A 27821-nucleotide genomic window follows, 5' to 3' on the forward strand; every position below is an offset into this window, starting at 1 on the left:
TATTTTTAGTAGAGACGGTGTTTTGCTATGTTGCCCAGGCTGGTCACAAACTCCTGGCCTCAAGCAATCTGCCCAGGACTACCATTTACCCAGCAATCTCATTACTTGGTATATACCCAAAATAAAATAAATCATTCTACCAAAAAAGGCACATTCACTTGTATGTTTATCGCAGCGCTATTCACACCAGTAAAGACATGGAGTCAACTTAGATGCCCATCAGTGGTGGACTGGATAAAGAAAATGTGGTACATTTACACTGCAAAATACTACACAGCCATAAAAAAGAATGAGATCATGTCTTCTGCAGCAACATGGACACAGCTAGAGGCCATCATCCTAAGAAAATTAACGTAGAAACAGAAAACCAAATGCTGCATGTTCTTACTTACAAGTGGGACATATGGACATACTTTGGGTACATATGGACATAAAGATGGGGACAGCAGACACAGGGTGCCACTAGAGGGGGTAGAGGGAAGAGAGGGGGAAGGCAAGGGCAGAAAAGCCACCTATTGGGTACTATGCTCACTATCTGGATGATGGGATCATTCATACCCTAAACCTCAGCATCACGCGATATACTCATGTAACAAACCTGCACATGGACTCTCTGAATCTAAAATAAAAGTTGAAATTATACAATTATTTTTAAAAATTACATGTATATATACATATTGGCACTCTTAAAGACTATTGGGGCACAAAAAGACTCAATCACAGAACCGACCCAACTACAAAAATTGATTGATTTAATCACATTAATTGATTTAATCGCAAAGATGTTACGATGGAAAAGTGAAGCCATCATCAGAAATTTTGAATATCTAAAATAGCATATTTAGATATTAAATTTTAAAAATATTTTGAAATAATACAAAATAAAAACCTTTTTATTGTGTATCACAAAAAGGTGCTGTCCTCAAAAATACATGGATCATACAAATTCATCATAAAATACACTTTTTTTTTTTTTTGAGACAGAGTTTCGCTTTTGTTGCCCAGGCTAGGGTGCAGTCCTGTGATCTCAGCTCACTGCAACCTCTGCCCCCTGGGTTCAAGTGATTTTCCTGCCTCAGCTGCTCGAGTAGCTGGGATTACAGGCACCGCCACCATGCCCAGCAAATTTTTTGTATTTTTAGTAGAGATGGGGTTTCACCATGTTGGCCAGGCTGGTTTTGAACTCCTAACCTCAGGTGATCCACCTGCCTTGGCCTCCCAAAATGCTGGGGTTACAGGTGTGAGCCACCACACCCAGCCCAAAATACACATTTGTAACACACAAGTCAAGAAATAGAACATTAACAGCACCCCAGAATACCTCATACCCCTTCCCAAACATTGTCTTCTTTTTTTTTTTTTTTTTTTTTGAGACGGAATCTTACTTGTCACCCAGGCTGGAGTGCAGTGGCATGACCTTGGCTCACTGCAAGCTCGGCCTCCTTGGTTCAAGCCATTCTCCTGTGTCAGCCTCCCGAGTAGCTGGGACTACAGGCGCCTGCCACCACGCCTGGCTAATTTTTTGTATTTTTAGTAGAGACGGGTTTCAGGCTGGTCTCAATCTCCTGACCTTGTGATCCACCCATCTTGGCCTCCCAAAGTGCTGGGATTACAGGCGTGAGCCACCGTGCCCGGACAACATTGTCTTCTCTTTCCTCCTCAAGGGAACCCCCATCCTAACTTCTAACACTGTAGATCACCTTAGCTGGGTTTGTTTTTGTTTTTACCTTATATAAATGGAATTACGCAGTTTGCATGCTTTTGTGTTGGGCTTCTTTTGCTCAACATTATGCTTATGAGACTCATTTACACTGCTATATATAGCTGTGGTTTCTTTTTTTTCATTACTATGTGCTGTGCCCTTCTGTGATACACTACAGTTTATTTAGTCCTTCAACTGCAAATGGACATTGGGTTGTTTCAACCTGGGCTATTACAAATAATACTGTCATGCCCATTGTTTTTAGATGTCTCTGGCTGCACATTTATATTTAGAGAGAGAGACATCTAAAAACAAGAATAAATATATATTCTTGTTTTGTTGCTCTACAATCTTGTCGACTCTTTTAATTGTAGTAATTCTGGTGGGTTTGTAGTGGTATCTCATTATGGTTTTAATGTGCATTTTCTGATTTATTAATGAGGCTGAACACTTTTTCATGTTTACTGGTCATTTAACAATTCTCTTTTGTGAAGCATCTGTTCCAAATGTTTTCCTATGTTTCTACTGGGTTGCCTTTTCTTTATCGATTGGCTGGAGTTTATATATTATTGACATAAGTCCTTTGAGACTTGTAGGCGCTACAAATGTATTTTGCTCTCTGTGGCTTTTTAGTCTTTCAATTATGTCTTTTTGACAGCAAAATTTCAGTGTGGTCAAATATTAATCTATTAGTCTTTTCCTTTATGATTCATGCATTTTTTTTTTTTTTTTTTTTGAGATGGAGTTTCACTCTTGTTGCCCAGGCTGGAGTGCAATGGCATGATCTCGGCTCACTGCAACCTCTGTCTCCTGGGTTCGAGCGATTCTCCTGCCTCAGCCTTCTGAGTAGCTGGGATTACAGGCATGCGCCTCCACACCCTGCTAATTTTGTATTTTTAGTAGAGAGGGGGTTTCACTGTGTTCATCAGGCTGATCTCGAACTCCCGACCTCAGGTGATCTGCCCACCTCGGTCTCTCAAAGTGCTGGGATTACAGGTGTGAGCTACCGCGCCTGCCCTGATTCATGCTTTTGAAATACAATTTAACAGATCTTTTCCTAATTTGATGTCCTGAAGGTATATGTCTCTCTTACCTTCTAGATTAGTGCTGTCCAATAAAAACAGGAAGCCACATATACAATTTAAAATTGTCTAGTATCCACATTAAGAGAACAAAAATAATCAGATAAAACTAATTTTAGTAATGTTTAACTCAGTATAACCAAATTATTATTTCAAAATTTTAATGTTAAAATTGAGATTATTTTTAGGATTTTTTTCCTACTAAGTGCTTAAAATTCAGTGCAAATTTTACACTTAATAGCACATCTCAAGTGCTCAATAGCCATACATGAACAGAGCAATTCTAAAAGATTTATTGTTTTTACCTTTTCACATTTAGGTCTATGGTCTATCTGCAATTGGTTTTATTATTATTATTATTATTGAGGCAGAGTCTCACTCTGTTGCCCACGCTGGAGTGCAGTGGTGCCATGTTGGCCAGGCTGGTCTTGGACTCCTCACCTCAGATGATCCGCCCCCCTTGGCCTCCCAAAGTGCTGGGATTACAGGCATGAGCTGCCACACCCAGCCTAATTTTTGTACTCTTAGTAGATACAGAGTTTCACCATGTTGGCCAGGCTGGTCTCGAACTCCTGACCTAAAGTGATCCACCCACCTCAGCCTCCCAAATTGCTAGGATTACAGGCATGAGCCACCACGCCCAGCTGATTTTTTCTAATATCAAAGTAATCACCAGGGTCTTCCCTTTTCTTTTGATTCATTTATTTTCTTGGTTCTGAAATGTTTTTTAAAAATATGAAATGCTTAATGAATTTGTGTGTCATCCTTTCCCAGGTACCATGCTCATCTTCTCCACGTCATGCCAATTTTAATTTATGTGCTGCTGAAGTGAGCACTGGTTCTGGATTTATTAGTTAATTTATTTTTGAGACAGGGCTTCACTGTGTCTTCCAGGCTGGAATACAGTGGCATGATCGTGGCTCACTGCAACCTCCGCTTTCCAGGGCTCAAGCAATCCTCCCGCCTGGGCCTCCCAAAGTGTTGAGATTACAGGCATGAACCACTGTGCCCAGCCTGGAATGTTTAACTGCTGACTTTGATGCCTGGTTTTGGTTGTACTAGATACTCCCACTACTTTTTTCTTTAAAAATTACTGGTTTGTTCAGCTCCTTAAAAATATCTTTGGTGTTTTAGACATCAAAATATGTGAGGCCAGGTGTGGTGGCGCATGCCTGTAATCCCAGCATTTGGGGAAGCCAAGGTGGAAGGATCTCTCAAGCCCAAGAGTTCAAAACCAGTCTGGGCAACATGGTGAGACCCCTGTCTCTACAAGAACTAAAAAATCAGCTGGGTGTGGTGGTGCTCGCATGTAGTCCCAGCCCTTGGAAGGCTGAGGCAGGAAGATCTTGCTTGAGCCCAAGAGGGCGAGGCTTTAGTGACTCATGATCATGCCACTGCACTCCAGCTTGGGTGACAGAGTGAGACCCTGTCTCAAAAAAAAAAATAAAAAGTAGATTAATAAACGGAGAAACATTTTCTATGCTTCAGGTAACTTTAAAAATTAGGCCTAATCTTGACTGGGCATGGTGGCTCACACCTATAATCCCAGCACTTTAGGAGGCCGAGGCGGGTGGACTGCTTGAGGTTGGGAGCTTGAGACCAGCTTGGCCAACATGGTGAAAGCCTCTCTCTACTAAAAATACAAAAATTAGCCTGGTGTGGTGGCAGGCATCTGTAATCCCAGCTACTTGGGAGGCTAAGGCATGAGAATCACTTAAACCTGAAAGGCAGAGGCTGCAGTGAGCCGAGATCGTGCCACTGCACTCCAGCCTGGGCAACAGAGTGAGACTTGATCTCAAAAACAAAAACAAAAAACAAACAAACAAAAAATTAGGCCAATTTTTATTTACAGTTTACTCTTTAGTTTTCGTCAAAGCAGTTTTTTGGTTTTTTGTTTTTTTTTCTTTTGAGACGGAGTCTCTCACTGTCACCTGGGTTGGAGTGCAGCGGTGTGATCTTGGCTTACTGCAACCTTCCAGGTTCGAGCGATTCTCCTGCCTCAGCCTCCCAAGTAGCTGGGATTACAGGCGCCCACTACACCCAGCTAATTTTTTGTATTTTTAGTAGAGATGGGGTGTCACTGTGTTAACCAGGCTGGTCTCAAACTCCTGACCTCATGATCCACTCGACTCGGCCTCCCAAAGTGCTAGGATTACAGGAATGAACCACTGTGCCCAGCCCATCAAAGCAGTTAACTAGCATTTAGAGTAGATGGCCAGGCATGGTGGCTCAGGCCTACAATCCCATCATCTGTTTGGGAGGCCAAGGTGGGAGGATCACTCTAGTCTAAGAGTTTGAGACCAGACTGGCAAACATAGTGAGATCCCTCTCTCTACCAAAAACAAACAAACAAACAAACAAACCCAAATAGCCAGGTGTGGTGGTGCAAATGTGTAGTCCTAGCTACTTGGGAGGCTGAGGCAGAACTACTTGAGCCCAAGAGTTTGAGGCTGCAGTGAGCTATGATTGTGCTGCTGCACTCCAACCAGGATGACAGAGCGAGACCCTGCCTCAAAAATAAATAAATAAAATCAAATAGACAATAGAATCTTCTGAGCTTTTCACCCTTTCCACAGGGTATAGGTGTCTGCAAGAAATAGTGAATGTTACAGGTAGACATTTTTCATTGCAGCATAACTAGGATACCTTTTCTAACCATGTTTCTGTGCAGACGTAAATTCAGGCATCGTGCAGATGGCTCAGTTTGAAGGGCCTTTTCTTTTCTTTTTTTTTGAGGCGGAGTCTTGCTCTGTCGCCCAGGCTGGAGTGCAGTGGCGTGATCTTGGCTCTCTGCCACCTCCACCTCCCAAGTTCAAGTGATTCTCGTGCCTCAGCCTCCCAAGTAGCTGGAATTACAGGTGCATGCCACCACACCCAGCTAATTTTTGTATTTTTAGTAGAGACAGGGTTTTACCATGTTGGCCAGGCTGGTCTTGAACTCCTGATCTCACATGATCTGCTAACCTTGGCCTCCCAAAGTGCTGGGATCACAGGCATGTATCACTGTGCCTGGCTGATACCCTCCTCTTAAGTCTGGATTAGACCTGCTGGCTTACTTCTTTTGTTTTGTTATGAGACAAGGTCTTGCTTTGTCCTCGAGGCTGGAGTGCAGTTGTGTGGTAGTCCACTGCAGCCTCAACCTCCTGAGCTCAAGAGATCCTCCCGCTTCAGCCTCCCGAGTAACTGGGATCACAGGCACATGCCACAGCTTCCACTTAATTTTCTGTAGAGGCAGGGTCTCACTATGTTGCCTAAGCTGGTCTTGAACTTCTGGCCTCAAGTGATCTTCTCACTTTGGCCTCCCAAAGTGCTGGGATTCCAGGCATGAGCCACTGTGCCTGACAAGAAATAAGAAGGTTTAATTTATTGGTGTGAGCTGTCCAGTTGCTTACGCTGAGAGCTGCTGATGTAAGGGGGTTGAGGGCTAGGGTGAGAAGCCGTGATCCTTTCGAGCTTCTCTGCACCTCCATCTTCTGGAAAGGGCAGGGTCCCCAGGGTCAGACTCCCTGCTAGCTCTTGGTTGGCCCTGACTCAACACCCTTCTGACTTGTTGTCATTGTGGTTCCTGGCATGTGGCACCAAGCACTATTTTTTTTTTTTTTTTGAGTCAGGGTCTCACTCTGTTGCCCAGGTTGGAGTGCAGTTGTGCAGTCTCAGCTCACTGCAACCCTGACCTCCCAGGCTCAAGTGATCCTTCTGCCTCAGCCTCCAAAGTAGCTGGGATCACAGGTTCCCACCACCAGACCTGGCTAATTTTTGTATTATTATTATTATTTTAGATATACTGGGTATCCCTATGTTGCCCAGGGTGGTCTTGAACTCTGGGGGGTTCCTCCCACCTCAGCCTCCCAAAGTACTGAAGTTACAGATGTGAGTCATCACCACTCAGGCAGAGCTTTTTAAAAACCAAATTGAGATTTTATTTCAAATTTAAAACAAGATTTTAAAATGTTTAAATTAGGCTGGGTGCATTGGGTCACAACTGTAATCTTAGCACTTTGGGAGGCTGAGGCGGCAGGATTACCTGAGGTCAGAAGTTCGAGACCAGCCTAGCCAACATGGTGAAACCCTGTCTCTACTAAAAATACAAAAATTATTTGGGCGTGGTGGTGCATACTTGTAATCCTAGCTACTTGGGAGGCTGAGGCAGGAGAATCACTTGAACCCAGGAGATGGGGTTGCAGTGAGCCGAGATTGTGTCACTGCACTCCAGCCTCGGCAACAGAGTGGGACTCTGTCTCAAAATAAATAAATAAATAAAATATTTAAATTATTTTCTTAGCTGGGCATGGTGGTGTGCACCTGTGGTTCTGGCTATTTCGGAGGCTGAGGCAGGAAGATGGCTTGAGCCTGGGAGATAGAGGCTGCAGTGAGCTACGATCATACCACTACACTCCAGCCTGGGTGACAGAGCAAGACCTTGTCTCAAAAAAAAATATTTTTTTCCTCTCAGTCCCAGGTATTCTAACAAGCCTTGACGGCCCCGTTTTGAGATTATAGCCTGTGGCAAGGGCCTGGCAAACAGGTTCTTTGTGCAGAATTGAGGTCATTGTGGAGTAACATCTCCTTGGGCTGCATCAGCCTGTGGGTGAAAGTAAAGTTGGGTGCGGTGGCTCTCCCCTGGATTCCCTGATGCTTTTAATATCCTGAATCCTCTACCCCACTCTGCACGAGCCACATTGACACTCGTGCACCAAGGCACATGGTGTAGCCCCAGTGCCCACAGGATCGCTTATGAGAACTGCTCCTTCAGCCCCACCTGTGGCCTCTCCTTTTCCCGGGTGAAGTCTGGCTCCTGATGTTCATGCCACGCTCCTTCTCACCAGGGTGCACACGCATCACTGCCTCCAAAACACCTGATTGAAATCTGTTCCTGGTGGGGCCACCTCACCTCTCCAGGATGGCTTTCTCTGAAGCCAGTTCTTCCATCACAGTGGAAGTAAAGAAAATTATGAAAACTGGCTGGGCTCACACCTGTAATCCCAGCACTTTGGGAGGCCAAGGGGGGCAGATCACTCGAGGTCAGGAGTTCAAGATCAGCCTGGAGAACATGGCAAAACCCTGTCTCTACTAAAAATACAAAAAATGAACTGAGCATGGTGGTGCGCCTGTAATCCCAGCTACTAAGGAGACTCAGGCATGAGAATCACTTGAACCCGTGAGGTGGAGGTTGCAGTGAGCTGAGATCTTGCCACTGCACTCCAGGCTGGGCGACAGAGCAAGACTGTCGGAAAAAAAAAAAAGAAAAAGAAAAAAAGAAAATTATGAAAACTCTCTCTTGAATATATGGGCACCTCCTGAACAGGGAGGTGGCTGAGGGGAGGTCCTGGCAGGTGGGACAGGGTATCCTGGCAGGGTGGGAGCTGAGACTTCAGTGTATTCAGTGTCTGGACCTCAGTGGTGCCCTCTGTGACAAGTATCCATCTGCATCCACTGACTTATATGGGGGATCCTGGAGAAAAATCAATAATATGGTTTGGCTGTGTCCCCACCCAAATCTCATCTTGAATTTTAGCTCCCATAATCCCCACATGTTGTGGGAGGGACCCAGTAGGAAGTAATCAAATCATGGGAGCGGGTTTTTCCCATGCTGTAGTGAATAAGTCTCATGACATCTGATGGTTTTATAAAAGGTCAGTTCCCCTGTACATGCTTTCTTGCCTGCTGCCATGTAAGATGTGCCTTTGGTCTTCCTGTGCCTTCCATCATGGTTGTGAGGCCTCCCCAGCCATGCTGAACAGAGTGTCCACCTCTTTCCTTTATAAATTACCCAGTCTCAGGTATGTCTTTATTAGCAGCATGAAAATGGACGAATACAACCAACTTCAATAGCTTAAGTGGGTCCAGCCACCACTCCAAAAGATAAAGGATTATAAACCATAGTGGCCTCCACACAGTGCTAACTCAGCATATGTGCAGAGTATAAGCTGTGGGGCTATGGTGGCCTCCACCTAGATTTCAAACGTATTGAGCAGCCGGGAAGTCCCAGGCAGAAGTTTGTCCCAGAGGTGGAGCTATTGCAGAGAGCCCCCACCAGGGCAGTGCCTAGTGGAGCTGTGAGAGTGGGGCCACCTCTGAGATCCAAGAACTGTAGAGTGTTTTGTTTGTTTGTTTTTTGAGACAGAGTCTTGCTCTGTCACCCAGGCTGGAGTGAAGTGGCATAATCTTGGCTCACTGCAACCTCCACCTCCTGGGTTCAAGTGATTCTCCTGCCTCAGCCTCTTGAGTAGCTGGAATTACAGGTGTGTGCCATCATGCCCAGCTAATTTTTGTATTTTTAGTAGAGATGGGGTTTTACCATGTTGGCCAGGCTGGTCTCGAACTCTTGACCTCAGATGATCTGTCCACCTCGGCCTCCCAAAGTGCTGGGATTACAGGCATGAGCCACTGCACCTTGCTGAACTATAGAGTGAATAATGTGCAACTCCAGCCTGGGAGAGCTGAAGGCATGATACTTCAACCCATGACAGCTGCTGCGTGAACTGAGCCCAGTGGCCACAGCAGTATAGTAGCCCTATAGTGCTAGCTCTAGAGGGGCAGGGCTGCTCTAGGCTTTGGGGACTCAACCCTCCCAATGTGTCCAGGTAGCAGTGCAGGAAATAAAAGATTATTCTGGGTCTTAAGATTTAATTTGTCCGCCTTGTTGGGTTTGGACTTACTTTGGGCCTGTTGCTTCTTTTGGCCTATTTCTCCTTTTTGAAATGAAAACGTGTGCTGGGCACGGTGGCTCACATCCATAACCCAGCTACTCAGGAGGGTGAGGCAGGAGAGTCGCTTGAACCTGGGAAGTGGAGGTTGCAGTGAGCCGAGATCGCATCATTGCACTCCAGCCTGGGCAACAAGAGCGAAACTCCATCTCAAAAAAAAAAAAAAAAAAAAAAAGAAAAGAAAGAAAAGAAAACATCTACCCTATATCTGTCCTACCATTGTACTTTGGAAGCACATCACTTTTTTTTTTTTTTTTAATTTCAAATGCTCACAGCTGGAGGAAGATTTGCCTCAGGATGAATCGTGCCCTGGTTCTCACCCGTACCTGATTTAGATGAGACTCAACTTTAAACTTTTGAGTTGGTCCTCCTGAAACAAGTTAAGACTTTTGGAGCTATTGGAGCTATAGAACAAATGTATTTTGCACATGAGCAGGACATGAATTTGGGTGGTCAGGGGCAGAAAGCTATGGCTTGAATGTATCCCCCAAAGTTCATGTGTTGGAAACCTAATCCCCAATGCAACAATGTTGACAGGTGCCACCTTTAAGAGGTGATTGGGTCACGAAGACTGTGCCTTCAGGAATGGATGAATGCCGTTATTGTGGGAGTGAGTTCTTTATGAAGGATGAGCTCAGTCCCCTTTCTGCTCTCTCTCACCATGTGATACTTTCTGCCATTGTCCAACACAGCAAGAAGGCCCTCACCAGATGTAGCCCCTCTACTTGGACTTCATCAACCTCCAGAACCCAGAGCCAAATAAATTTCTGTTCATTATAAATTACCTGTTATAGCAGCACAGAATGGATGAAGACAAGTGTCTCTGAATGATTTACCCTGGAGAGAGGAAACTGGTTAAAAATGCACATTTTTTATTGTCTCCCAGAGCTCTGAATCTAAATCTCTGGATGTCTAAATCTCTGGATATCTAATTTTTTTTTTTGAGACGGAGTCTCGCTCTGTCGCCCAGCCTGGAGTGCAGTGGCCGGATCTCAGCTCCGCCTCCTGGGTTTACCCCATTCTCCTGCCTCAGCCTCCCGAGTAGCTGGGACTACAGGCGCCCGCCACCTCGCCTGGCTAGTTTTTTGTATTTTTTAGTAGAGATGGGGTTTCACCGGGTTAGTCAGGATGGTCTTGATCTCCTGACCTCGTGATCTGCCCATCTCGGCCTCCCCAAGTGCTGGGATTACAGGCTTGAGCCACCGCGCCTGGCCTTGGATATCTAATTTTTAACAACTTTCCTGGTGATTCTTAAGCACATTAAAATTTGAGAACCACTGCTCTATGTCCAATATCATTTTAACCTGGAAAATATGCACTCACCAATCCTCCAATCAATGTTATTACCTGGGTTTGCCTGATCATAAAGGTCACTGGAGGGCTCGATAAAAGTACACATTCTTAGGTCTTTCTGCTGGTGGGAATCATGTATAAAACAAAGTCCAAAAATCTACATTTAAAAAAATTTTTTATATGTTTTGCTTTTCTTGAGATGGGGTCTCTCCCTATCGCCCAGGCTGGAATGCAGTGAGTGGCGTGATCTCAGCTCACTGCAACATGTGCCTCCCGGGTTCAAGCAATTCACTGGCCTCAGCCTCCTCAGTAGCGAGATTACAGGTGCCCATCAACATGCCCAGTTAATTTTTGTATTTTTAGTAGAGACAGGGTTTCACCATGCTGGCCAGGCTGGTCTTGAACTCCTGACCTTGTGATCTACCCCCTTTGGCCCCCCAGAGTTCTGGGATTAGAGGTGTGAGTCACCACACCCGGCCAGCTTCTGGAAGAATTTGATCCAGTGTTGCATTTTTCTTTCACCCACAGAGACAAGAATGAAGATAATAGCTACAGCATTTATTGAGCACTAATTATGTGCCCACCACCATGTAACTGATTCTCCTCAAAACCTCTGAGGCATAGACCACTGTACTACTGCCATCCCCATTTTATGGAGAAAATACTGAGGGGTTAGGTACCTTGCTAGGTGCAGGCAGTTATTAAAGCGGTAGAGCTGGGATTCCAAACCATTCTTGTAACCAAAGCAACGCTGTGTCTCTGGACTTCATCCAGACCAATTTCTCTGATGCTCAAAATCTGCCTGCATTAAATGTGCTTTCGTGAAATGTATTTCTTTTTTTCTTTTTTGAGATGGAGTCTTGCTGTGTCACCCAGGCTGCAGTGCAATGGCACAACCTCCACCTCCCAGGTTCAAGCAATTCTGCCTCAGCCTCCCAAGTAGCTGCGATTACAGGCACCCACCACCATGCCAGCTAATTTTTGTATTTTTCGTAGAGACAGGGTTTCACCATGTTGGCCAGGCTGGTCTTGAACTCCTGACCTCAGGTGATCTGCCCACCTTGGCCTCCCAAAGTGCTCGGATTACAGGCAGGAGCCACTGCGCCTGGCCAAAATATATTTCTTATATAAAAGAGAAAGTTTTCCTTGGCTGTGTTCTACTCATGGCTAAAAGTTTCCTCAAATGGGCCTTGTTTCTTTTTCTTTTTCTTCCTTCTCCTTCTCCTCCTTCCTTCTCCTCCTCATCCTCCTACTTCTTCTGTAGAACAGCTAGAAAAAGTCTTGTTCTTAACCCAAAGAAGCCTCTTCTAAGAATGTTTTCTATATCAGTGAGACTAATTAAATTGGAAAAGATCACCAACTGAATGATAAAACAAGGTAAAGCCTTTTGCTAATTATTTTTGAATAATTTATTCCTGGGCTCCCTGTGACTTGTTGAGGAATTGCAAGATACTGGGAAGTCTCTAATTAGGGAGTTTTAGAATAAACAGAAGTATAACATTCACAGGAGTTAGATTTGAAGAAAATTGCTTTTAACACACAGACTCACAAGGAAGTGAGCATCTTGGCGGGGGTTATTTATTATGTGTTTTACTTTGAACCGAGAACATGTGCGTTGATTAGGTCAAAAGTGTTCTTGTCCTCACATAGTGAAGGAAATGTATGTAAGATAAGGATGAATGTGGTAAGCAGGGAGATCCAGGCACGGCTGGCGTTTGGCTTTGCTGTTGGCTGCAATGTGAACTGTGGACTGTGGGCAAATTAACGCACCACTTTATGAATGGCCTGACCAGGCGCCATGGCTCACGCTTGTAGTCCCAGAACTTTGGTAGGCTGAGGTGGGTGGATCATGAGGTCAGGAGATTGAGATCTTGGCTAACACAGTGAAACCCCATCTCTACTGAAAATACAAAAAAATTAGTCAGGCGTGGTGGCGGCGCCTGTAGTCCCAGCTACTCAGGAGGCTGAGGCAGGAGAACGGTGTGAACCCAGGAGGCAGAGCTTGCAGTGAGCCGAGATTGCGCCACTGCACTCCAGTCTGGGCGACAGAGCGAGACTCCGTTCTAAAAAAAAAAAAAAAGACAGTCTCGCTCTGTCACCCAGGCTGGAGTGCAGTGGCGCAATCTCGGCTCACTGCAACCTCTGCCTCCTGAGTTCAAGTGATTCTCGTGCCTCAGCCTCCCAAGTAGCTGAGACTCCAGGTGTGCACCACCTCTCCTGGCTACTTTTTAAATTTTCTGTAGGGTCTTGCTATGTTGCCAGGCTGCTCTCAAACTCCTCGTGCTGGGATTACAGGTATGTACTTCTGCACTCAACCAATTTTGTCATTCCTTTTTGGTTTTTTGAGACAGGGTCTCACCCTGTCACCCAGGCTGGAGTGCAGTGGCACAGTCATGGCTCACTGTAGCCTTGAACTTCTGGGCTCAAGTGATCCTCCTGCCTCAGCTTCTGAGTAGCTGGGATGACATTTGTACCACAATCCCAGGCTAATTTATATAGAGATGGAGTTTTGCCATATTGCTCAGCTGGTCTTGAACCTCTGTGCTTAAGCAATCCTCCCGCCTCAGCCTCCCAAAATGCTGGGATCACAGGCGTGAGCCACCGCTCCTGGCTCATTTTGTCATTTCTTGAAAATGGGATTAGGAGCTCCCTGAGAAAACTCTTCATTTTACTTTTAAGTATTTCTCCTTAAACTAGTCCAATGTTCATTGCTTAGCCAACCCCAACACTGGCTATAAATTATCTAAGCTAACAATTCAAAAGCAGCCAGTGTGGTGGCTCATGCCTGTAATCGTAGCACTTTGGGAGGCTGAGGTGGGTGGATCACCTGAGGTCAGGAGTTCGAGACCAGCCTGGCCAACATAGCAAAACCCTGCCTCTACTAAAAATACAAAAAATTAGCTGGGCGTGATGGCGGGCACCTGTAATCCCAGCTGCTTGGGAGGTGGAGGCAAGTGAATTGCTTGAACCTGGGAGGCAGAGGTTGCAGTGAGCTGAGATCGCACCATTGCACTCCAGCCTGGGTGACAGAGTGAGACTCTGTCAAAGAAAAAAAAAAGAAAAACAAAAAGATTCAAAGGCTAGGCACGGTGGCTCATGCCTGTAATCCCAGCACTTTGGGAGGCCAAGGCAGGCAGATCACCTGAGGTCGGGAGTTCGAGACCAGCCTGGCTGGAACCTTTTGTTTTTGAGATGGAGTCTTGCTCTGTCATGCCCAGGCTAGAGTGCAGTGGTGCGATCTCAGTTCACTGCAACTTCCCGCCTCCTGGGTTCAAGTGATTCTCCTGCCTCAGCCCCCCGAGTAGCTGGGATTACAGGCGCCTGCTACCACACCTGGATAACTTTTGTATTTTTAGTAGAAACAGGGCTTCACCATGCTGGTCAGGCTGGTCTCAAACTCCTGACCATAGGTGATCCGGCTGTCTCTGCCTCCAAAAGTGCTGGGATTACAGGCATGAGTTACCTTCGCATCCAGTCAAAAAGGTTCCTTTTAGCCTCTTTTCATTCATCATTTACAAAGACTATCTTTTTTTAATTTTTATTTTTTAGACAATCCCTATTTTTAGATCTCAGGAAACTAGGTGGTAAAAACTTCAGCACATATATATATATATATATATATTTTTTTTTTTTTTTTTTTTGAGATGGAGTCTTGTTCTGTTACCCAGGTTGGAGTGTAGTGATGCGATCTTAGCTCACTGTAACCTCCACCTTCTGGGTTTGAGTGATTCTCATGCCTCAGCCTCCTGAGTAGCTGCAATGATAGGCACCCATCACCACTCCCAGCTAATTATTTTGTATTTTTTGTAGAGATGGGGTTTCACCATGTTGCCTAGGCAGGTCTCAAACTCCTGGCCTCAGGTGATCTGCCCACCTTGGCCTCTCAAAGTGCTGGGATTACAGGTGTGAGCCACTGCGCCTGGCTACACTATATTTTTGGTGTAGTTTTTCTTACGTTAGAATAACATGATAAAGGCTATGCCCTATGTGAAATTGACACATTTGATATTTATGACACCTGCTATATAGCATTTGTTTCCTGCATTGATTTTAAAATGCTTAGAAATAAAATACCCGGCTGGGCATGTTGGCTCACACCTATAATCCCAGCACTCTAGCAGGCAAAGGTAGGAGGATCACTTGAGCCAGGAGTTTAAAATTAGGCTGGGCAACATAGTGAGACCTCATCTCTACAAAAACTAAACAAAATTAGATAGGTGTGGTGGTATGCACCACCAGTTAGATAGGTGTGGTGGTATGCAGTCCCAACTACTCAGGAGGCTGAGATGGTAAGATTGCTTGAGTCTGGGAGCTGAGATCGCGCCACTGCACTCTGGCCTAGGTGATACAGCGAGACCCCGTCTCAAAAAATAAATAAAACCAGGGCTGGGTGTGGTGGCTCATGCCTGTAATCCCAGCACTTTGGGAGGCCAAGGCAGGCAGATTACAAGGTCAGGAGTTCGAGACCAATGTGACGAAACCCCGTCTCTACTAAAAATACAAAACTTAGCCAGCATGGTGGCGTGTGCCTGCAATCCCAGCTACTTGGGAGGCTGAGATACCAGAATGGTTTGAACTGGGAGGCAGATATTGCAGTGAGCTGAGATCATGCCACTGCACTCCAACCTGGGCAACAAAGGGCGAAACTCCGTCTCAAAAAAAAAATAAAGAAATAATAAATAAATATATTAAAAAAACAAAAGTACAACCTGCAAAAATATTAGCATCCTTAATACATACAGCAGGAGGACAGGCTTCCATGTCTGTGGCACCATCTCCAATCATGATTATTTTCTTAAAATGAAATTTTTCCTTTAAAAGTTTAATCACTTTTCCTTTTCCACCAGATTCAGCTGTTGGCTGTGTCTCATCAAAACCTGCATATTCACCTTAAAAGAGCAATAAAAACAAGGTTAAAGACCCACAGAAGTATCTTACCAGTGACAGCTTTCTGCATAGATGAGATCTTCACTTAAATGTCACTGAGAAGGCTAAAAATGGCCCTGGGTAAAGTCGCACAGCCTGGAGCTCCACACCTGTTCCTGGGAATAAACAAGCTTTACTTTTTCTCCTTTTATGATTATGATTATGATTATAGAAATGGGGTCTTGGCATGTTGCCCAGGTTGGTCTGGAACTCCTAGGCTCATGTGATTCTCCTGCCTCGGCCTCCTAAAGTGCTGGGATTACAGGTGTGAGCCACCACACCCAGCCAACCTTTGCTTTTAAATTACAAATATCAATTGTAGAGATGACCTCTATTAGGTCATAAATACCTAGGGGTGAATTTGTTGTATCCTTCAAGCTTCCAGTAATTCTCAAACTTTGTTGAGGTAGCAGAACACCATACAATAGTAATATATCAAATTAATTAATAATTTATTTATTTTTGAGACAGAGTCTCACTCTGTTGCCCAGGCTGGAGTGCAATGGCCTGATCTCCGCTTACTGCAATATCCGCCTCCCAGGTTCAAACCATTCTCGTGTCTCAGCCTCCCAAGTAGCTGGGATTACAGGTGCATGCCACCATGCTGGCTAAGTTTTGTGTTTTTAGTAGAGATGGGGTTTTGCCATGTTGGCCAGGCTGGTCTCGAACTCCTGACCACAGATGATCAGCCTGCCTCGGCCTCCCAAAGTTCTGGGATTACAGGCGTGAGCCTCCGCACCCAGTCTTAATATATTAAATTTAAAATGTTAATATATTATGTCACCCAAGAGGAAATTCCAGCTTATTTTTGATCAATTATTTCTGTTGTTACAGTAATTACCACACTCATTCTTGACTTCTTTTTTCAATGATCTCTATCTCTAGACCACTCAAGAATGTTCTATTAACATGCGGTGGCTCATGCCTGCAATCCCAATACTTTGGGAGGCCGAGGCAGGTGGATCATCTGAGGCCAGGAGTTTGAGACCAGCCTGACAAACATGGTGAAACCCCGACTCTACTAAAAAAAATACAAAAATTAGCCAGATGTGGTGGTGGGCACCTGTAATCCCAGCTACTCAGGAGGCCGAGGCAGGAGAATCGCTTGAACCCAGGTGGCAGAGGTCACAGTGAGCCTAGATCGAGCCACTGTACTCCAGCTGGAGCAACAGAGTGAGACTCTGTCTCAAAAAAAAAAAAAAAAAAAAATCACTCTCAGTCACCCCTTGATATAACTGGAGATCTGAGATAATATAACAACTGTAGCAACGCTATGGACCAGAGAGGGGACAGGAGGCTTCCCCAAGGGCTGTAGTTCAGTAATCCGTTAACAAAAGTCTCCCTTTTAAAGTCTCTGTCTTGTTGTCTTTTTTTTTTTTTTCTTGCTTTTAAGACAGAGTCTCACTCTGTCACCCAGGCTGGAGTGAAGTGGCATGATCTCAGCTCACGCAGCTTCATGTGATTCTCCTGCCTCAGCCTCCTAAGTAGCTGGGACTACAGACATGTGCCACCACGCCCAGCTAATTTTTGTATTTTTTTTTAAGCAGACTTGGGGTTTCACTGTGTTGGCCAGGCTGGTCTTGAACTCCTGACCTCAAGTGATCCTCCCGCCTCAGGCTCCCAAAGTGCTGGGATTACAGGCGTGAGCCACCATGCCCAGCCAAGTCTCCTTCTTGAGTCTAAATTGCTTCAAATGCACAGAAGCTCCCATAAAGTTGAAATATAACATACAGCAAAGTAAGTCATAGGGGCGATGTAGGAATTAATGTTTCATGAAATGCAGACATTTATGTAGACAGGTGATGTTATAGATAATAAAGCTAGGACAGGTGATGACCTAAGTCTATTTTGCTGAGCAAAGGGTACCAAAGGGCAAAAGACATCAATTAAGAGGACCATTCATCTCAATATTTAACTCTGATGTGACTGTTTAAGTTTCATTCCAACAGACATTACCCAGAATACTGAATAATAGAACTGCTAAGAAAGGGAATATGTTACCATTAACGTCTTACCGTTAAAGTAGAATTTCAGCCTATTGGCAAATACATTGGTTCCTGGGATATTGAGCTTTGAAGCAACATGCTCTACAATACTCCTAAAGCCACCAGATATTAGGAAAACCTGAACATTTCGCTCCTGTAGGCGACTTACCAGCTCCCTGCAAAAATAATATACAAAATACCAAACACTAATACAAAAAGAAAAAAAAAAAAGGAAACATGAAGAGGGAACTAAGATATATTTTATTCTCCTGAATGCATTTGCCTGAGGTATATTTGACAAGGTATATTGCCTGGGGAGTTAATGTTTTATATATGTTTTTCTTTTTCTTTTTGAGATGGAGTCTCGCTCTGTTGCCCAGGCTGCAGTGCAGTGGTGTGATCTCGGCTTACAGCATCCTCTGCCTCCAGGGTTCCAGCAATTATCCTCCCTCAGCCTCAAGGGTAACTGGGATTACAGGCACCCGCCACCACACCCAGCTACTTTATTTTATTTTATTTTATTTTTTGAGATGGAGTCTCGCTCTGTCACCAGGCTGGAGTACAGTGGCGCGATCTCGGCTCACTGCAACCTCCGCCTACCAGATTCAAGCGATTCTCTTGTGTCAGCCTCCCAAGTAGCTGGGACAACAGACACAGCCACCATGTCCAGCTAATTTTTGTATTTTAAATAGACACAGGGTTTCACCATGTTGGCCAGGATGGTCTCCATCTCTTGACCTTGTGGTCCGCCCGCCTCGGCCTCCCCAAGTGCTGAAGTGCGAGCCACCACGCCTGACCAACTTTTTTTGCATTTTTAGTAGAGACGGGGATTCACCATGTTGGCCAGGCTGGTCTTGAACTCCTGACCTCAGGTGATCTGCCCGCTTCAGCCTCCCAAAATGCTGGGATTACATGCATGTGCCACCACGCCCAGCCTTATATATGTTTTTCTAAATGCACTTAGAAATCAATGGGTAGAGTTTGGCTACTTCAGGAAACCATTCCAGAACTCTACTCTGTCCATGGACCCAGAAAAACACAAGATGAGGACAAACAAGGAAAACTTAGGTTTTCTGTGGAGAAAGACGAAAGGCAGAAACAGACAGGACCACACAACCAGCCAGACAAGACCGTGTGTAAGTACCAAAAGAACCACACAGGCTACGCCTTTAAATCCAGCAATTTGGGAGGCCGAGGTAGAAAATCACTTGAGGCCAGGAGCTTGAGAACAGCCTGGGCAACATAGCAAGACCCCATCTCTACAAAAAATATTTTAAAGGCTGGGTATAGTGGTTCAAACCTATAATTCCAACATTTTGGGAGGCTGAGGTGGGAAAATTGATCATTTGAGCCCACATGTTCAAGACCAGCCTGGTGAACATAGTGAGACCCTGTGTCTACAGAAAATTTTAAAAAAATAATTAGGCATAGTGGTCTACATCTGTAGTCCCAGCTACTTAGGAAGCTGAAGCAGGAAGATCCCTTGAGCCCAGAAGGTTGATGCTACAGTGAGCTGTATTCATGCCACTGTACTCCAGCCTGGGTGACAAAGCAAGACCCTGTCTCTCAAAAAAAAATTTTTTTTTTAATTAGCTGGGCATGGTGGCATGCACCTATAGTCCCCACTACTAAGGAGGCTAAGGTGGAAGGGCCACTTGACCCCAGGAGTTCAACGCTGCAGTGAGCCATGACTGTACTCCAACATGGGCAACAGAATGAGACGCTGACTCTAAAAAAAATAATAATAGGCCGGGTGCAGTGGCTCACAGCTATAATCCCAGCACTTTGGGAGGCCCAGGCAGGCGGATCACTTGAGGTCAAGAGTTCAAGACCAGCATGGCCAACATGGTGAAACCCATCTCTACTAAAAATACAAAAATTACCCAGGTGTGGTGGCGGGGACCTATAATCCCAGCTACTCAGGAGGCTGAGGCAGGAGAATTGCATGAACCTGGGAGGCAGAAGTTGCAGTGAGCTGAGATTGCACCACTGCACTCCAGCCTGAGTGACAGAGTGAGACTTCATCTTGAAAAAATAAATAAAAATTTAAAAAATAATAATAAAATTTAAAAATAAAAATGAAAATAAATAAATCACCCAGAGGGCACTCTAAAGGAATAGTTAGATGCTCTCAGGAGAATGTGCCCCCCAACACTGGTGCTGAAATACACCTGGAGCAGGGGCTCCTCTTACCTTATGCCGGGGGTCAGGTGTGGGGGGTGCTCTGCTATGAGTCTCTGCACCTGCTCCCTGGAGGGCTGGATGAGGGCTAAGCGCTCTGTGAGAGCAGATTTGAAAGGCACTGCCCCGCCCATGGCTCGCCGTGTCCTAGGAGGGAGACCCAACAGTCAGGCCAGCCAGGTTCGCTGTCCTCGAGGTTAACATACCTTACTGCCCCAGGCCTGCACAACATCCACCAACAGGAAGATGCTACCAAGAGTCCCACTGTACAACAGACAGGCTTTGCTGCTATGAGAGCAAGGCCTTGGAATAAATTTTCGAAGGACTGCTTGAATATAACATTAACAGGCCGGGCGCAGTGGCTCACGCCTGTAATCCCAGCACTTGGGGAGGCTGAGGCGGGCGGATCACCTGAGGTTGGAAGTTCAAGACTAGCCAGACCAACATGGAGAGACACCGTGTCTACTAAAAATACAAAAGTAGCCGGGCATGGTGGCACACGCCTGTAATCCCAGCTACTCAGGAGGCAGAGGCAGGAGAATTGCTTGAACCCGGAGGTGGAGGTTGCGGTGAGCCGAGATCACGCCACTGCACTCCAGCCGGGGCAACGAGAGTGAAACTATCTCAGAAAAAAAAGGAAAGAAAAAGAAAATAACATTAAAAGGCCAGTGTGCAGTGACTCATGCCTATAATTCCAAACACTTTGGGAAGCTGAGGTGGGCAGATCATCTGAAGCCAGGAGCTTGAGACCAGCCTGGCCAACATGGCAAAACCCCATCTCTACTAAAAAACATGCAAAAATTCGACGGGTCTGGGGGTACGCGTCTGTAATCCCAGCTACTTGGGAGGCTGAGGCAGGAAAATTGCTGGAACCCGGGAAGCAAAGGTTGCAGTGAGCCGAGATTGTGTCACTGTACTCCAGCCTGGGCGACAAAATGAGACTCCGTCTCGGGAAAAAAAAAAAAATGACACAGTGCATGACTGGGGGACTGGGACTGCAGAGGGAGATGCCCAGCTGCAGGGCGGGAGGGCAGGAGGGAGGGAGGGAGGGAGGGACTCTGCTCCAGGATCCACTAGGAGACTCTGAACCTTTACAGGGAACCACTAAGGCCACACTTTAAACCATGACACAAAGCCACTGGACACCTGGGTCCTGCTCCCCAGGCCACCTTCTTTGGTTAGTGATGGTCGTCATTCCCCTGATCAAGCTAAGAACATGTCTTATCCATGTTTGTTTGCTATAAATATTTATATAAATGAATGAATATGTCAAATTAAACTCTAAGGGATGAAAGAAAAAGCCTAGTGCTCATGTTCCATAGCCAGGGTCTAGCACTTCATCCAAAACAGTCACTCTTTAGAAAGTCTTTATCATTTCATAAAGTGGATAAATGCTATCCCTACATTTCTGACACCGCGTCCTCAACGCCACAGATTTTGGCTAGCTCATCGATTCCTTCTTCTCTAATGACGGTGCTGTCAACATCAAAACATACAGCATCTGCTGAGTAGAACAGGTTCCTTAGCTCTGAGTGGGAGACCATTGTTGGAAGAATTTTCCTTCTACAAGAAAAAAAGATAAATGTATTTAAAAGATAAATGTATTTAAAGACATCAAATACAATTCTGAAAAGATCCCACCTTGCCTACTAAGCCAATCTAAATTGTGTCGAAGTCAGTGCAGGCCACATAAGAGTGTACTCACGGATTCATTTGTTTTTCCTTTTTGTTTACTTCCCACACTACACCAATTTCTTCTTTCTTCTTTTTTTTTTTTGGTGGAGTCTTACTCTGTTGTCCAGGCTGGAGGGCAGTGGTACTATCTTGGCTTACTGTAACCTCCACCTCTCGGGTTCAAGTGATTCTTGTGCCTCAGCCTCCTGAGTAGCTCAAATACCTGTGCCTCCTTGAAGCCTTCTTTCTTTTCTTTTAGTTATATATATATATATATACACACACACACACACACACACATATATATATATATATATATATTTTTTTTTTTTACCTAATTGTAGCAAGGAAGCAAGCATTAAAGCAGAGGTGTGCATAAGTCTCTATGGGCATATAGGAAAAATGTTTTGCTTTATCGATGAAATAGGGCTTCAGACTGGACACAGTGGCTCATCCCTGTAATCCCAGCACTTTGGGAGGCTAAGGCAGGAGGAGGATTGCTTGAGGCCAGGAGTTCGAGACCAGTGTGGGCAACATAGAGAGCTCAAGTCTCTACTAAAAATAATAATACAAAAAATTAGCTGGGTGTGGTAGTACACGCCTGTAATCCCAGCTACTTGGGACACTGAGGCAGGAGAATCACTTGAACCCAGGAGGTGGAGCTGCAGTGAGCTGAGATCGTGCCACTGCACTCCAGTATGGGCAACAGAGCAAGACCCTGACTCTAACTAAAAGGAAAAAAAAGACGGCTCAAGGAGGCACAGGTATTTGAGCTGAGTCTGACAGGGTAAGTGGCCCTCTGAGTGGGTTGTCAAAGGGCAGGGCATCGATTTGGCAAGTGCTGTGAGGTGAGGAAGGGAGGTAGAGACAAGGAGAGAGGCTTGTGATGGCAGAGGGAGGAGCATGAGCAAAGACAAGGAGGAGGAAGCAGATGACCTGCTGGAAGCTATCCCGTGGCTTGGCCCAGGGGCCTGGCAGTGCATCAGGAGTTCAGACTAAGCGGGTCCTAGGGCCAGGCTAAGGCGTTTAGACTTTAACTTCCAGATACTGGGAAAGGCTTTAAGCCTCAGAAGAAAGGTCAGAGCTAAATATAACGGCTTAACATACACAACATTGCCAATGTAGAGGTGCTAGTTGAAGACGTGATCTGATTAAAGTCCAGGGAGAGGCTGGGTGTAGTGGCTCATGCCTGTAATCCCAGCACTCTGGGAGGCTGAGGCGGGAGGATCACATGAGGCCAGGAGTTCAAGACCAGCCTGGCCAACATGGCAAAACCCCAGCTGTACTAAAAAAAATAAAAATTAGCCGGGCAGGATGGCGTGCACCTGTAGTCCCAGCTACTCAGGAGGCTGAGGCAGGAGAATCTCTTAAACCTAGGAGGTGGAGATTGCAGTGAGCCAAGATCACACCACTACACCAGGATGGGGCCACAGAGTGAGACCCTGTCTCAAGAAAATAAAAAATCATAAAAATAAAGTCCAGGGAGAATAGAAAGAGGGAGAAGAGAAGAGCGCTAAGGACAGAGCCTGCAGGACCACCACCTTTACGTCCTGACTTGAGTCTGGGAAGGAGAAGGGGAAAATGGTGAAGGTACAGGAAGAAACTCTGGGAGGCACACTGCTACAGAAACTGCAGAGGACAGGGAGCCAAAACGAATTTTTATTTATTTATTTATTTTTTGAGACAAGTTCTCACTCTGTCACCCAGGCTGGAGTGCAGTGGTACAATCATGGCTCACCGCAGCCTCCAACTCCAGGGCTCAAGCGATCTTCTTGCCTCAGCCTCCCAAGTAGCTGGGACTACAGGTGCACGCCACTATGCTTGGCTAATTTTTAAAATTTTTTTTTGAAGAGATGGGGGTCTTGCTATGTTGCCCAGACTGGTCTTCAACTCCTGGACTCAAGCAATCCTCCCACCTAGGTCTCCCAAAGTGCTGGGATTACAGGCATGAGCCCCCATGCCTGGCCTTTATTTTTTATAAAATCTTTGGACTAGACTTAGGGCGAAAGGGATCCTCAAGATTGCCTAGACCAGCCTCCTATCAGAGACTAATATGTCAAATACAAGGCTACACAGATGATGTAAATAATCTATATTTAGAAAAGACTGTGGTTAAAAACACACTCAAAGCAGCTGACCAACCCACTGCTCAACTGATTTCCAACCAATGCAGTTGGCAGAATAATGCCATTTAAAGTTGACCTGGGAAAAAAAATCTTTTAAGTCAGGGGTCAGCAAACTATGGCTTGTAGGCCAAATCTACCCTGCCACCTGGTTTTGTATGGCTCACAAGTAAGAACGATTTTTACATTTTATTTTACTTTACTTTTTTTGAGACAGGATCTCATTCTGTCACCCAGACTGGAGTGCAGTGGTGCCATCATAGCTCGTGGCAGCCTCAAACTCCTGGGCTCAAGTGATCCTTCCATCTTGGCCTCTAGAGTAGCTGGGACTACAGGTGTGAGCCACCATGCCCAGCTGATTTTTACATGTTAAACGGTTGAAAAAAAAATCAAAAGAAGAAGAATATTTTTTGACACGTAAAAACTAATGAAATTCAAATTTCAGGCTGGCTACAGTGGCTCACGCCTGTAATCCTAGCACTGTGGGAGGCTGAGGTGGGAGGATTACTTGAAGCCAGGAGTTCAACACCTATCTGGGCAACATACCAAGACTCCATCTCTACAAAAGTATTTTTATAATTAGCCAGGTGTAGTGGCACGCGCCTATAGACCTAGCTACTCAGGAGGGTGAGGCAGAAGGATTGCTTGAGCACAGGAGTTTGAGGCTGCAGTGAGCTACGACCATGAAATTCCACTCCAGCCTGGGTGACAGAGTGAGATGAGAGCCTGTCTTAAAAGTAATAATAATAAGTAAAAATGAAATTCAAATTTCAGTGTCTATTAATAAATCCTTTTTTTCTTTTTTCTGAGAAGGAGTTTCGCTCTGTCACCCAGACTGCAGTGCAGTGGCACAATCTTGACTCACTGCAACCTCTGCCTCCCAGGTTTAAGTGATTCTCCTGCCTCAGCCTCCCAAGTAGCTGGGATTATAGGCACATGCCACCACGCCCAGCTAATTTTTGTATTTTTAGTAGAGATGGGGTTTCACCATGTTGGCCAGTCTGGTCTCGAACTCCTGACCTCAAGTGATCCTCCTGCCTCAGCCTCCCAAAGAGCTGGGATTATAGGCATGAGCCACTGTACCCTACCAGAGCCACTGCACCCAGCCATTAACATAATGTCTTTATTACACACTTTATGTCCTCATGATCTGGCTCCCATGCCTATGTATTTTACCAACCTCATTCCCCACAAATATACATACACACACACACATTTTTACACACACACATTATTCACATGCACACGCACACACATACACAAACACACACTTTTTTAAATTTTGAGTTAGGGCCTTACTCTGTCACCAAGGCTGGAGTGCAGTGGTGCAATCTCAGCTCACTGCAACCTCTGCCTCCCTGGCTCAAGCGATTCTCCCACTTCAGCCTCCTGAGCATTTGGGACTACAGGCAGGCACGATGTCTGGCTAATTTTTTGTATTTTTAGTAGAGATGGTGTTTTGCCATGTTGCCCAGAGTGGTCTCAAACTTTTGGGCTAAAATGATCCATGCGACTCGGCCTCCCAAAGTGCTGGGACTACAGGCGTGAGCAATCGCGCCTGGTCAAACACACAATTTATGGCTCAAGGAATACTAAGGACTTTTTTTTTTTTTTTTTTTGAGACGGAGTCTCGCTCTGTCACGCAGGCTGGAGTATAGTGCAGTGGCACAATCTCGGCTCACTGCAACCTCCCCCTCCCAGGTTCAAGCAATTATCCTCCCTCAGCATCCTGAGTAGTTGAGACTACAGGTGCATGCCACCATATCCAGCTAATTTTTGTATTTTGAGTAGAGACAGGGTTTCACCATGTTGCCCAGGCTGGTCTTGAACTGCTGACCTCAGGCGATCCGCCTGTCTTGGCCTCCCAAAGTGCTGGGATTATAGGCATGAGCCACTGCACCCAGCCTATGTCATGTGTTTTTATTCCTCTACACCCTTTCAAATGTTGCTTCTCTGCCTGGAATCACCATATCCCCCATGTCACGAAGCAAGTCCTACTTCTTCATGGTGTAGATCAAGTGGCCTCCCCTATACCACATTATTTCCACCCCATCAACCCAGAAAATCAGTCAATCACTCCAGTTGAATTATCTTCTATCACTGCACCCAGCACTCAATAGGTGTTAAATATTTCATGAATTAAATATTTTATGAATTAAATAGAGTGGAACCTAAGCAGTTATTAAGAACTGAACAAGGGGTTGGCTGCAGTGGCTCACACTTGTAATCCCAGCACTTTGGGAGGCCGAGGCAGGAGGATCACTTGAGGTCAGGAGTTCGAGACCAGCCTGGCCAACATGGTGAAACCCCATCTCTACTAAAAATACAAAAATTAGCCAGGCATGGTGGCAGCCACCTGTAATCCAAGCTACTTGGGAAGCAGAGGCGGGAGAATCACTTGAATACAGGAGAATCTCTTGAACCTGGGAGGTAGAGAGGTGGAGACTGCATTGAGCCGAGATCGCACCACTGCACCACTGCACTGCACTGCAGCCTGGGCAACAGACCGAGACTCCATTTCAAAAAAAAAAACTCAACAAGGGCCAGCATGGTGGCTGACACCTGTAATCCCAGGACTTTGGGAGGCCAAGACAGGTGGATTGCTTAAGGCTAGGAGTTTGAGACCAGCCTGGCCAACATGGTGAAACCCTGTCTCTATTAAAAAAAAAAAAAAAAAGATAAAAAATAAAAAGAAACCAGTTATTTGGCTTTGGTCCAGCAGGAATCAAGCTAATTCATACTACATGACCAGGCAGGGTCGCTGTAAAGACCTTGAAGTCAGCAGGTCTATCGGCAGAGACGCAGCACTTACTGTAGCATAATTCCACTAAGAATGAAGAATGAACCATAGGTGAGTGAAGAGGTAGCCAGAAACAGACAAATGGTTTAAGAGGAGCTAAAATAAATGGGATAAGCTAAAGGACTTTTTAAGAAGGTACATGAGAAGGCTGGGTGCTACGGCTCATGCCTATAATCCCAGCACTTTGGGAGGCTGAGCTGGGTGGATCACCTCAGGTCGAGAGTTCGAGACCAGCCTGACCAACAGGGAGAAACCCCGTCTCTACTAAAAATACAAAATTAGCTGGATGTGGTGCCACATGCCTGTCATCCCAGCTACTCAGGAGGCTGAGGCAAGAGAATCACTTGAACCTGGGAGGTAGAGGTTGCGGTGAGCCGAGCTTGCACTATTGCACTCCAGCCTGGGCAACAAGAGTGAAACTCCGTCTCCAAAAAAAAAAAAAAAGAAGATGCATGAGGCAAATGAGGCAACACACAATAACTAAGAATGGGCAATGCTCCTGAGAACGACTGACGGGCACCAGAACCTCAAAGCCAGTCCCCAGGAACCCTGACACAAGACCCAAAGAGGAATGCATAATGCATGGGCGCCATCCTCAAGAGGCTTCCAGTCTTGTCGAAATGATCAGACAAATAATTACTGGTCATGTTTGAAAAACCAGTGACTTTGGCCAGGAGCGGTGGCTCACACCTGTAATCCCAGCACTTTGGGAGGCCAAGGCGGGTGAATCACGAGGTCAGAAGTTTGAGACCAGCCTGGCCAACATGGTGAAACTCCATCTCTACTAAAAGTACAAAAATTAGTCGGGCGCCTCTAATTCCAGCCACTCAGGAGGCCGAGCCAGGAGAATCGCTTGAACCCGGGAGGCGGAGGTTGCAGTGAGCTGAGATCCCACCACTGCACTCTAGCCTGGGCAACATGAGCAAGACTCCATCTGGAAAAAAAAAAAAAAAAAAGCCAAACCAGGTACTTGAACCTCTTTCCAACCAATGACACTTTAATGAGATTGGCTGGGCACAGTGGCTCACACTTGTAATAATCCCAGCAGGATCATTTGAACCCAGGAGTTTGAGATCAGTTCTTGAGAACATAGCAAGATTCCTTCTCTTTAAAAAAAAAAAAAAAAGAAAAAGAAAAATTGGTGGGGCATGGTGGTGCATGCCTGTGGTCCCAGATACTCAAGAGCCTAAGGCGGGAGGATGGCTTGAGCCCAGGAGTTCAAGGGTGCAGTGAGCCGAGATCAGGCCACAGCACTCCAGCTTGGGTGACAGAGTGAGACATCGTCTCAGAAAAAAAGCAAGACCATCAGCCTTGAGTTTGAAAGGAAATGTACATTTCCTCCACTAAA

At 45.6% G+C, this 27821-nt stretch overlaps 1 protein-coding gene and 1 non-coding gene across 7 annotated transcripts in view; both read right to left on the bottom strand.

The window, feature by feature from the left end:
- Positions 1 to 148: 148 nt before the first annotated feature.
- Positions 149 to 27821, bottom strand: part of LOC105466297 (phosphoserine phosphatase-like) — a 35461-nt gene continuing 7788 nt past the window's right edge. For 2 of the 6 annotated variants that reach the window (XM_071095224.1, XM_071095225.1), the window contains exons 3-8: positions 21281 to 21439; positions 19889 to 20023; positions 17726 to 17871; positions 15525 to 15673; positions 10277 to 10328; positions 149 to 6122 (exon numbers count right to left, since the gene is read on the bottom strand). In XM_071095224.1, coding sequence (XP_070951325.1) covers positions 6061 to 6122; positions 10277 to 10328; positions 15525 to 15673; positions 17726 to 17871; positions 19889 to 20023; positions 21281 to 21420 — 684 coding nt within the window. In that variant the 5' untranslated portion in view covers positions 21421 to 21439 and the 3' untranslated portion in view covers positions 149 to 6060. Of the gene's footprint in view, positions 6123 to 10276; positions 10329 to 15310; positions 15437 to 15524; positions 15674 to 17725; positions 17872 to 19888; positions 20024 to 21280; positions 21440 to 21581; positions 21790 to 27821 lie in introns of those variants that run through there. The other 4 variants (XM_071095222.1, XM_071095227.1, XM_071095226.1 and 1 more) reach the window with 4 other exon arrangements.
- LOC112423486 (U6 spliceosomal RNA) lies at positions 3514 to 3620 on the bottom strand. The gene has a single exon (XR_003013958.2). It is a non-coding gene; the product is annotated as a U6 spliceosomal RNA (small nuclear RNA).

This window comes from Macaca nemestrina, chromosome 4 (genome assembly GCF_043159975.1).
Source record: "Macaca nemestrina isolate mMacNem1 chromosome 4, mMacNem.hap1, whole genome shotgun sequence".
Classification (NCBI taxonomy): Eukaryota; Metazoa; Chordata; class Mammalia; order Primates; family Cercopithecidae; genus Macaca; species Macaca nemestrina.